General features: G+C 44.4%; 1 protein-coding gene across 3 annotated transcripts in view; it reads right to left on the bottom strand.

Annotated features, from left to right (window-relative positions):
• The window catches only part of CYFIP1 (cytoplasmic FMR1 interacting protein 1), a 129,420-nt gene that overhangs the window by 54,409 nt on the left and 62,678 nt on the right, over window positions 1-12,333 (bottom strand). Inside the window, exons 14-16 of one of the 3 annotated variants that reach the window (XM_073541460.1) lie at window positions 6,063-6,229; window positions 5,298-5,445; window positions 3,202-3,349 (exon numbers count right to left, since the gene is read on the bottom strand). In XM_073541460.1, the coding sequence (XP_073397561.1) occupies window positions 3,202-3,349; window positions 5,298-5,445; window positions 6,063-6,229 (463 nt within the window). Of the gene's footprint in view, window positions 1-2,493; window positions 2,648-3,201; window positions 3,350-5,297; window positions 5,446-6,062; window positions 6,230-12,333 lie in introns of those variants that run through there. The other 2 variants (XM_073541458.1, XM_073541461.1) reach the window with 2 other exon arrangements.

Below are 12,333 nucleotides of genomic sequence, written 5' to 3'. Positions count from 1 at the left end.
AAAATATGTGGTGAATTTGAAGAAGTTGGCTGCAGCATGCAAATCCCAGAACATTAGTGAACTAGAGGCCATTGCCCTTGAGGAAAGGGCTAAGACTCTTCCAGAATACCATACTGCTAGAAGTTTATGTATGAATATGCATCAGCAAAGTGTGCTCTATCAAGTACTCAAAACGTTTGTCATGAAAAATTCTGACGCTGCGATAGTCAGTGATGAATTTGGAGAAACCACTTATTATATTAAGTGTGTCGAGCTACTAATACTTGTTTGATTGGTTTATTGCAAACAGCAGAAAAGTTTGCCAATAAACCTAATTACATAATTTTGATAACAACTGTAATATTAGGATTAAAGGGGTAGTCCAAAGCACAAATTAATTTTCATTCTAAATACCATGTTAATGCCAGAATCTAATCTATTTCCTAACATACTTTAATTAAAAAGTCCCTACCATTGCTCACTACAATTTTTTTTTTTCATTACGAATTCCTTTTTGACGACGCTTCGTTGGAGAATCCCAGTGCAAGCTGGGATACTCTAAGGGTATGTTTCACGTGGCGTATTTGCTGCGGATTGGACACATGAGGAATCACCGCGCATACAAAAGGGGGCAGCGCTTTGGGCGGGGCGGTTATCCGCTGCATTCAAAGCGCTGCCAATCTGGAACGTGGAGACATACCCTTAACGAAGCATAATCAGTGACCTGAGTTTTAGGGGCTGGGCTGATCTTTGCTCTACTATGCATACGCCGGTTGTCAATTCCTATGTATGCTTCGTAGACTCTTGTCACTGTGCAATATGCAGCATTTCTGACTCTATTCCTCATGTGGCACCGCCTTCTCCAGCTTGACTAAGAGCTTATTTGCATGAAGTCACACAGCATAGAAGCTGCGGCGCTGGGCGGAAAATAGAGCTGGAGTGACAGAAGAGCTTCCACGTGCCAAAAAAGCAAGAGAGACCTTTACCTAAATGTTTTACTGGTTGATTTTTTTTTTAAATTCTTTAGAATTTAGGTTTAGTGCTTGTTTAAATCTAGGGGCTCAATATTCAGTGTACTATATTTAAAGGGAATCTGTCACCTATTTTTTGGTATATAAGATGCGGCCACCGCCATCAGGGGCTTAACTACAGCATTATGTAATGCTGTAGATAAGCCCCCGATGTAACCTGAAAGAGAAGAAAAACGAGTTATATTATACACACCCAGGGGCGGTCCAAGTCCGGTCCGATGGGTGTCGCGGTTCGGTGCCTCCCACCTTCTAGCGATGACATCCTGTTCTATGCTTCCCGTCGCGGCTCCGGTGCAAGCGTACTGCTCTGCCCTGTTGTGGGCAGAGCAGAGTACTGCTTTGCGCAGGCGCCGGAAGAGGTCAGAAAGGTCTGGCGCCTGCGCACTGCAGTACTCTCCTCTGCAGTACACAAGCGCCAGAGCCGCGGCGAGAAGCAAAGAAGAGGACGTCATCGCTAGAAGATGGGAGGCGCTGGACCGGACCGCGACACCCATCGGACCCGGACCGCCCCTGGGTGAGTATAATCTAATCTTTCAGGTTTCATCGGGGGCTTATCTACAGCATTACAGAATACTGTAGATAAGACCCTGATGGCGGTGGCCGCATCTTATATATGAAAAAATAGGTGACAGATTCCCTTTAACCATTAAGTATGTGGAATATTCATGACATTTACATCAGCTGCCTATTTTAAAAAAATACTCAAATGGCAAGCAAAATGTGCAATTATTAACAACAAAAGGGAATGAAGCATTGTCAATAATATTCTAAAAGCCTAAATTACTTGGAAAGACTCCCATGGTGGGAAAAAATATTCACGTAATAAGGAGATTTATTAGATTCAGCTTGTTAAATCAGCAGATTAATGCTGCATAAACCAGGGATCCTGCATTACACACTTTTGTTTTACTCAGAAACCTTAAGGCCAAATACATAGTTGAAAAGTGAGGGCCGGGGATGAGATGACAAGCCACAGAGGCCGGTACCCGACGGCTACTCCCCAACAACACAGACTGATGGGTCTCTACCTATACACATAGATAGAGACCTGTCTAGCTGAAGAGGCAGAAGCCAACGGAGACGCCAACGGACACCTGCCTCTTGGATTCCCTACTAGAGAATCATTCAGTTCTTGTACGTTCATAAGCACAGTCATAAAAGCAACACATTTATCTGCTAACAGGTGTGGTATTGACCCACACCCTGGGGAAAGCTGCCGTCATTCCATGACCATGCAAATGATCTGGTCATCACAAAATAAAACTGAAGCCCTTTGGATCTTCCTTATAACCGTTCTTGTGTACGGATTAAGGGCCCAATACAAGTTTCTCTTTATTGTAGTAGTATAATGCTGTTGTTCTGTGTGCCATATCCTGGGACATGCAAAGCCTCACTGGGACAAGTGACAGACAACATATTGGCCACATGGTTAGAGGACTCATGAGGACATATAAGCAGCACACCGTTCATACCATAATCTTACCACTGAAATTAAGCAAGTGTGTGTAGAAGAATGATTCACGGTGAAACTTTTCTATATCCAATATGGTGGGACCCTCTAGGCTACTTCTGAGCGTTTTCTTGGAACCACTTTTGTCAGCAATGAGTGACTCTAGCATGGTTCTCACCATGTAAAGCTGTGTCATTTAAAAGGACAGATATTCACAGATGGAGGGACACAAGAGAGGAGAAAGTACATTAAATCAGAGGCATCGTCAAGACAAAAGTAACCAAATTTTACCATTCCATATCACTTAAATATTACACTTCATGGAAGTCAACAATTGGTGCCCTTGTGGTTTTTTTTATCACATACCAGGAGTGAACGCAAAATTTAATTCATTTTTTTCACTAGAGTCCAATGGCCCAGGAAAGAAACAATGGCCAAGTTGCCCAGTTCACACCAACACAAGCCGTTAATCCACTGCCATTTAAAAAATGAAGAACAATCTCTTGTTGCTACGGGCCAAAGTTTTAATTGTGATCCAAAAGGACATTGTCACGACTTGCATGACTTCCCGAAGTATAATATGGAAATGACAGACTGGAGACATGGCAGGTGGAATACTGAAGACAAGTACAGTTTGCAATAGTTTGGAAGAGATCCGCACAACTGTTGAATGACCCCTTTTAATGGACATGTGGGTATGAGCATTTTATTGAAACATGGTAAAATAAATAATCGGCTTACCACCAAAGTTTAAAAGAGTTGGATAGGAGTAGGACTGCCTCAGAAACTTTTTTACCACAAGCAATAACTTTTCCATCCCCAGAGACTTGAGCTGTTTGAACAGCTCTGCAGAGCTCAGGGATTCTGCCATTGTGCGCACCATGAAGAGCTGAAAACCAACGGGTAGGGACGAAAGAAGACCAAGAACACAAGGGCGAAGAGGTAGGAGGGAAGAATCAGAAAGGAAAGAAAAGATTAGTGTGTTAGCAAAACAAAGAGGCAAAACCGACTTCCAAATGTTTTACTCAAATAGAACTATGCAGGGAACAAATTTGTACGCTAGGTTCACACTTGAGTTTTTGTCTCGCCATAGTTCCTGGAAGGGCAACATGCTACTCTATTTTATCCCATTAAAACGAAGGACAATTCAAATGAAACCCAACTTAACAATACTCAAAGGTTTCATCCCCTCATGGGATAAATCTGAATTTTGGAGTAGGAACATTGAAAACTCCAAAACCTACTGTGAAGCTTCCCTAAGGTACATATCAATGAATATCAGACTTGGAGCCATCTTGAATATTACATCAAACTATACTAAAAGCTATTTCCAACTGTATCCTCATTATCAGAAATATTTGTCTTTGATATCAGGGGAAGAAATGCACTGCCCAAAGCAGAGAACCTTGCCAGGTTTAGGGCAAGGGCAGATCCAGTGGATCATTTGTAGCAAATTATTGGCAAATTATGACATGCTTCAAATCCATCTGAAACCCACAACACAAAAGGCAAGCCGTAATTTTTTTTTTTTTTTTTTAATCTATTTGAAGTTTTGAAAATCCAGTTCACATGTATTGTAAAAAATCTGCACCAAAATGTACAAAACCATTCCACTATGTTCCAAACCTGGCAATACAGCAATCTGTAAATGGAGAGTACACACTACGCCATGATACTGTACATCAACAATCATGAAGCTTGGTGCAAGGTCATTTTTCTTCTCTGGGAATCTGCTGGATTATAATTTTTCCTTGTAAACCAATCTAAGACACTGAGCAATTTCCTGATGTCATTTCTTGAAGTGGCTCCAAATTTGAGAGTCATTGATTCATCGTAGTCATTGCTCCTCTTTTGTGGAGTAAAAATGGTTCTATTAGTGATTTCTAGGTTTGTGCCTTATTCATGATATAATTTGTGCCTTGTACCATGGTTGTGGATTTCCTCATCCAGATAGTTATGGGATATCTACAATATGTTTACGAGTGCCGGTCATATTTTATTCTGAGTCTGAAGTTTTTGTTTTTTTTTAAAGACTTTCGCTTCTAGAGATTATTATATCATGTGGAATAAAAAACGCCGAGAGCATGCAATAGCGTTTATTGGCAATTTTTCACAATTTGCAGATTGCTAGTATAGTTACCAGTTAACAGCCCAAGGGTTATTAGCAGGACAGCGATAGACAGAAGGCGCAGAGCAATGCCCACAGAGATGCACATCCCTTCAAGCCATCAAAAGCAAAGCGAGAGAGAAGGGGAAAAAAAACAAAAAACACAAAAACAAAACAAAAAAAAACAAAAAACAGAAGAAAACATTGGTGGTAATCGATTGGTTGTAATCGAAAATTAACCTTTTCATCCTTGTAAAAACTGAAGCAGCCGAAATCATTCCATTCCCAATTCCCAGCCATCATTTTATTAAAATTACAAAAAAAAAAATACAATTAGGTCAAATTAATGGCAATTTATATATTCTCAACACTTAATAATGTAAAATTACATAATGGCCAAGACTTAAAAACATGCATAACAATAAATACATGCAAAAGGAGATGAACACAAACAGAATTATCAGTTTATATTGTTTTATGATGCATTGGCCGATATGTCCTTATATTTATAGTATAACTTAACTAAAAATATAGCATTACTATTAATTATGGAAAACTGATGACAAATCATTTACTGGCAATAGAGAGCTAATGCCAACGATGAAATGGTTCTTCCATCATGGAGAAAATGGGAATACATGTAATACTGCTACTGTCCGAATATACTTGCTATTAACAAAAAGGCATAAATACGATCCAAGGCACCAGTAAATGCTAAAACAATGGGTACCTGAGTGCTGGACGGTCCTACCGCACGTCGGGGAACTTTGATATCAAAACCAGTCTTAGGATCTTTCTCTCCTCTAAGAGCGGGGTCATTAAACGGTTCACATCCTGCACCCCAGTCACAAACAGTTTTTCTGATTGCCTGAAGGACACTGAAATAGACATGTATACCATAAGGGCCCAAGAAAATACTATTGCATGCTATTCTATAAGGCCACATGGTAGCAAATATTCTGTTTTTTTTCCCTGTGTTTGCATCAGGGGTGGACATTCCATTGGTGCAAACTTTGTAGCCACACAGGGGCCCAATTCTACCTCCAAAGCATGTGGAATTGGGCATTATGATCAGTTACTGGACTGCTAGTGGCCCATATATTGTCCTTGTACAGGAACCTTCTTCTGGCCGTTTCCACCCCAGATTTGCATGGAGTATCTATTTTTTTGTCATACACACCAATACTAATAGAATTAATGACTTCCTAAAGAATTGGCCCTAGTGAATTATGTGTGTATTTTAAATGGGGAAATTGGATTCTAAACTCCTTTGGACACCATGACTGGTGACAATCAGAAGCATGTCACTATGCAAGCAATAAAAAATAAAATGAATAGTTAGCAATTTTGGATGAACTAGGCATTGATGGCCTACGCTCATTGATTATACAGGCACAGGGACGTGTGTAGTAATAACAGGGTGACTTCTTTCTTCAATGATGAGAATCCAAGAAAACAACAACAAAAAAATTAAATAAAACATGGTTTCCTTTACCTTTGGATTACATTTTTCTTTTTCTTTATAGCTTGTCTCAGTGGTTCTCGTAGGGTAATCTGAGCAAAATCCTGCAAGGCTGCATATATAGTATGGCGAATAGCATGGTTAAACACACTCTCCATGCGGCCCATCAGAACTTGCAAGCCTTTAATCATGGCAATCACCTAGTGACAGAACAATATGCCTATTAATCATCTATGCACGGACCTTTGTCTAGCGTGTAATCTCTAAACTGAAGAGGAACAGTTTACATTCTGCCCTCAAATCCATTAAAAAAAAAAAAAAAAAAAAAATGATAAGCAAAAATTGTAACAATTGCATCATTTCTAGTAGTTTGTGTGATCAAGAATCATTTATGAAGTTCACTTAAAGGGAATCTGTCACCCCTTTTTTGAGATATCATATAATGATATCATTCAATTGTGTGTCACATAAGGATTCTCTTGGTACTTTTGCTTCCCCCTGACCCCGCACCTTTCATGCATAAATACCTTGTTTATATCGGTTCAGATGTATGTAAACTGCCGCTGTCTGGTCCGCTGGGCGGGGCTTATTCAACTGCTCCCCCCTCCCTGTCTTGCTTTACACAAGAAGAAATGCGTAGAGCAAGACAGGGAGGGGGAGCAGTTGAATAAGCCCCGCCCAGCAGACCGAAAAGCTGCAGTTTACATACATCTGAACCGATATAAAAAGATGGATTTTTGGTTCTTACCGTAAAATCTCTTTCTTGGAGCCTTCATTGGGGGGACACAGAATACCATGGGATGCGGACAGGTGGCTGGTCCTTGCCAAAAATCCCCCTCCTCACCCCTCTCTCGGGACAGGGCTGAGAGGAAGACTGCGATCGCAAGATTCCCCTCGCCATCAAGAGGTTAATGCCGTCTTCTACAGAAAGCGGGTACAGAGGACAGCGGCCACTACCCTAGTGAGAGGCCCTGTGGTCATCCTCTTCAGGGACTTCAGGTAGGTGCCTGAACGATCCCTCCAGCCCGCAGCATCCCCAAAAGGCACATTGGTGGGTAACTGGACATCACCAGGATTTGAATTTCCCGCCCCTCTCCCTGCCTGTCGGGCGCCGCTCTCACCAGCCGCGCGCCTCTCCACTCATATTACAAGGCTGAATACAGGGGTTTTTCTCTCCCGGTTTTCATAGCTGGCCATGTTTTCCCACAGCTCTCCTGCGCGCCAGTACCTCCATTACAGGGACTTTCTCTTCTCCTCCTGGGCGTTTCAATCACGGGGCTGCGGCGCTGGTTTTTACTTTCACTTTGTTGCCCGCTCTCAGAGCGCCTCCTCCTCTTTGTGAGCGCGCTTTCCTTGCGCCTTTTTTAGCCCATCACAGGGCTCCTCATCCCCTTCCTTCATCTCTGCTCCAATTGCGGCTCAGCCGCTAAGCTCCGCCCACCGCTCACCTCATCAGGCATTTCCTGTTTCTTCGGTCCTGCTTTTCTGCGCTGCTTGGGGGACACTTCAGCGTTTCTGCTGCTCGCCGGAACTAGGTAGGCTCTGCTCTATGCAGAGATATTAGCCCTCCTCCGCAGTTCTTTCCCCAATTTCCGCAGACATTCAGCGCAGTTTTCCTTATGCCCAACCCTGCAGGGGATCTGTGTTTCAGGCCCACCGCTACTCATTACGCCTGTGCGCGCTGTAAAAGGAAGTGGGCTTCAGGTCAGCCATCTCCTTTCTGCCCGTCCTGCAGTCCTTCAGCTATGTCGGCCTCTCAGGAGCACACAGATCCCCGTGATGGGGGCACTTCTCCTCTCCCAGAATGGGCCGTAGCCATGTCTCAGTCGGTATCCGATCTGACCAAAGTTTCTCAGTCCCTGGTCCAGGTCCTAGAACGTTTGCCTCAGCTATCTTCAGCCACCGCTGCTCCGACCGCCTCTCAGGGTGAGTCGTCCGCTCCTGACCGCGACCTTCAGAGGGACAGGCCGAATAGGATGTCCAGGAAGCGTCTCCTATCGGGCTCGTCTTCCAGTTCGCTAGGCCCGTCTGCTTCACCCAGGGGTCCGTCTCCTTCAGTGGACGACCTTGGGTCAGACGACGATCCACAATCAGGATCTAGTTCAAAAGCAGATGACATATCTAAAACACGAAGTATGGTCGATAGTCTTCTTTCAGCCATCTTCCAAACCCTGGAGATTAAGCAGGACAAGCCCCTTCCTCAGGAATGTTCTGTCCCATTTAAACGGTCAAAACCTCCATCTAAAACTTTTCCAAACCACTACGAGTTTGATACTACTCTAGCCAAACATTGGGAGCACCCTGAGCAACGTTTTTCGGGCCGCAGGTATTTGGATGTTTTGTACCCATTTGAGGCTGATTTGCTTTCTAAATGGACCAAAGCCCCTGAAGTGGACCCTCCCGTTTCTCGCATAGCCTCTAAGACAGTTCTGTCCCTTCCAGACGGTGCATCGCTTAAGGATCCGACGGACAGGCAGTTAGAATCTTTGGCGAAGTCTATCTTTGAGGCCTCCGGTGCCTCCCTCTGCCCTATTTTCGCCTCCGCTGTCCTCTGTACCCGCTTTCTGTAGAAGACGGCATTAACCTCTTGATGGCGAGGGGAATCTTGCGATCTCCGTCTTCCTCTCAGCCCTGTCCCGAGAGAGGGGTGAGGAGGGGGATTTTTGGCAAGGACCAGCCACCTGTCCGCATCCCATGGTATTCTGTGTCCCCCAATAAGGCGATAAAGAAAAGGTATTTATGCCTGAAAGGTGCAGGGTCAAGGGGAAGCAAAAGTACTAAGAGAATCCTTATGTGACACACAATTCAATGATATTATTATATGATATCTCAAAAAAGGGGTGACAGATTCCCTTTAAGACCTGGTTCACACAACCATATTTCAAGCATACAAACCGCAATGCATGGACTGACTGCGGGTCTCCTAACCCATACTTACAGCCTCATAGACGCACATTAAGTAGTAAGCTCAGAGCAGTAGATGACTAGTCCATCCGTACAGGGAGATTTGTATACAGACGGTGAAATATGGCCGCCTGAACCTCACCTAAGGCATACTTGGAAATGACCAGGAAAATGAAAAACATGGTGCTTTTTAAGAAGAATCCGCATGTCTTTGAGCGACAGAAAAACAAAACACACACAAAAGCAGTAAATAACGCCACACACCATCATAAGCATGATGGCGGAAGAAATATTAAAGGCTGAGTGTAGTTGGGCTGTAAATAGCACTGGCTGCTTATGCACAAAACATTCATGGTCTACAATGCCCACCAGCCGCATCTTTTTTTTAAGGGAATCATATTTTCCAAATTATTCTGGCATGTGACAACTGCGTAAAGTGGCTCATTTTTTTTTTTTTTTTTTTTGCAGCCTTCAACAAACACTACTCATATTAGGACACAGTCAAATTGCGCCACTAGAGGAGATCCTGAGCCTCTATACCCCCTTAAAGGTAACGTGTCACTATGAAGTGCAATACAATCTGCAGCCACCATGTTATAGAGCAGGGGGAGTAGAGCAGATCGATATGTAGTTTTGTGAGAAAACATTCAGTACAATCTTTGTTTTAATCATTTAAAGCTCTGCTCTGAGATGTTTGGTCCAGTAGGCGGTCCTATCAGTGACTGACAGCCATCTTCCCAAGTTCAATTATACAAGAACAGCTGCGAGTCACCGATAGGACCGCCCACTGGACTGGAAATCCCAGAAGAAGCAGAGGATTAAATGATTAAAAAACAAGTTATACTGAATCTTTTCTCACAAAACTATATATCAATCTACTTGGCTCCCCCTGCTCGATATCAGAATGCCTGCGGATTAAACTGCACATTCATGAATGCCCCTTGGTCCTGAATACCCCATGTGAATTGCATTGTTTCTCTGGTATGCACTGCTAAATTTCCACCCCTTTCCCATGTTCCTGAATGCCCCATGTGAATTGCATTGTTTCTCTGGTATGCACTGCTGAATTTCCACCGCTTTCCCATGTTCCTGAATGCCCCATGTGAATTGCTTTGTTTCTCTGGTATGCTTTGCTTACCCATCTTCTTGTATCCATAATTGTACTCCATTCTTCTTATCTTTACCACACATCTGAGTGGTCTGTGTAACCCCTCCCCCCTTTTATGACCTTAGCTTAACTCTGTGCATTTGGCCTGGGCAGTCACACCCCACTTTCACTCACACCTGATTGTCCTTAGCTGCACATATATTAAGTATCATGGGTCTGCCTCAGATGTAGTCTGCGCCATCTCTTTCAAATCCCATATTTCAAATTACAGATTTCTAATTACACTACTGTGAATTACAGATTTCTAATTACACTACTCAGAAATGGACTAGAAATGGACTGGAATTGACTGTAAGGTAACGGACTATAACACCACTACAATGTTTTGGCTTCTTTTTACTTTCACCCCCATACTTCTCTAATTTTCCCTAACTCCTGTAATCCCCCTAACTCCTGTAATCCCCCTACCTAGTAAGGAACTAGTCATTTCCCCCTCCATCCTCCCCAGCCATCTCACCTCTTCCTTAGATCTGATCATCCACATACAATGTCCTATCCTGCTCCCACCTTCTAACGCTCTGTCTGCTGCTACTCATTGCTGGCGACGTATCCCCAAATCCTGGCCCTCCTCAACACATCCCCACACTCATTTCTAACACCCTGCCACGATCCTCTACACGTTTTAGCAATCATGACAACCTCATACCCATTCATCCAGCCCCCGATCCCCCTACCTGGAGCTCTATGGAATGCACGCTCTGCCTGCAACAAGCTGTCGTTTATCCATGACCTCTTTATCACCAACAAACTCTCCTTCCTTGCCGTCACTGAAACCTGGCACACTCCCTCTGACACAGCCTCTCCAGCTGCGCTCTCCTATGGCAGATTCCATCTCTCTCACACCTGGTGGAGGAGTTGGCTTGCTCCTGTGATACCCCTGCTTCTTTACCCCTATTCCACTCCCACCCTCCGCTACTCTTCCCTCATTCGAGGAGCACTCCGTCCACATCTATTCCCCCTCCAACTGGCTGTCATCTACTGCCCCCCAGAACTAGCCATCTCCACCTTTCTCGACCACTTCACCACCTGGCAAATCCATTTAGTCTCTGCTGACATCCCCACCATAATCATGGGCGATTTCAGCATCCCCATTGACGCATCCACCCTGGCTGCCTCTAAACTTCTATCGCTCACGGCTTCTCTCGGCCTCACTCAATGGTCCTCTGCGGCCACACACAAAGATAGTCACACACTGGACCTTATCTTCACCAGTCTCTGTTCCCTCACTAATCTCAATAACTCACTCCTCCCCCTGTCTGACCACAACCTACTAACATTCTCTTCCCTCTCCTCTCCTACTGCGCAACCCCCACTCCACAAACTCACTCACCCTTGCAGGAATCTCAAACACCTCAATTTACAATCACTCTCTGAGTCCCTTCTCCCTCTCTCAGACATAGCTTCCCTTCATGACACAGACGCTGCTGCCACTTTTTATAACACCACAATAACAGCAACAATTGATTCAGCCGCCCCCTCACACAGAGCAAAACTCGTACAATCATCAGGCAGCCCTGGCTGGCCAGCCTGACCAAAGAACTGAGACAGGTTCCCAGGGCCGCTCATCGGAGATGGAGGAGAACCCATTCTACCGAGCACTTCAACGCATACAAGCAGTCCCTTGCCAGTTTCAAGTCCACGCTCTCTGCCGCAAAACAAACTTACTTCGCATCTCATATCCTCCCTGTCTCACAACCCTAAACAGTCTTTTCTGCTGAAGACTTTGCCTCCTTCTTTAAGCAGAAGATCAATACGATCAGAGACAACTTTGGCCCGCAGCCCCCAATGACCCTCTTAGCCACTCATCCCTGTTCTTCCAAAGCCAGCTTCTCCACGATGACAGAAGACCGGCTCACCACCCTCCTGTCAAGATCACACGTCACCACTTGCGTGCTTGAGCTACTCCGGTCCCACCTCATCCCCAACTTTGCCACAGTCTTCATCCCAACTCTAACACACCTCTTCAACCTTTCACTTACAAATGGTGTCTTGCCCTCATCCTTCAAACATGCCTCAATCACACCCATCCTCAAAAAGCCCTCCCTCGACCCATCTTCTGTGTCTAACTATCGCCCGATATCTCTTCTCCCTTACGCCTCAAAACTACTGGAACAGCATGTATATCTTAAACTGTCCTCCCACCTCTCCTCCTGTTCCATTCTTTGACCGGTTACAATCTGGCTTCCGACCGCATCACTCAACTGAAACTGCCCTAACTAAACTCACTAACGA

Source organism: Dendrobates tinctorius, unplaced genomic scaffold (assembly GCF_039654945.1).
Source record: "Dendrobates tinctorius isolate UK_male_01 unplaced genomic scaffold, ASM3965494v1 ptg000121l, whole genome shotgun sequence".
NCBI lineage: Eukaryota > Metazoa > Chordata > Amphibia > Anura > Dendrobatidae > Dendrobates > Dendrobates tinctorius.
The sequence above is the reverse complement of the archived record's forward strand: the minus strand, read 5'-3'. Positions and strand labels throughout refer to the sequence as shown.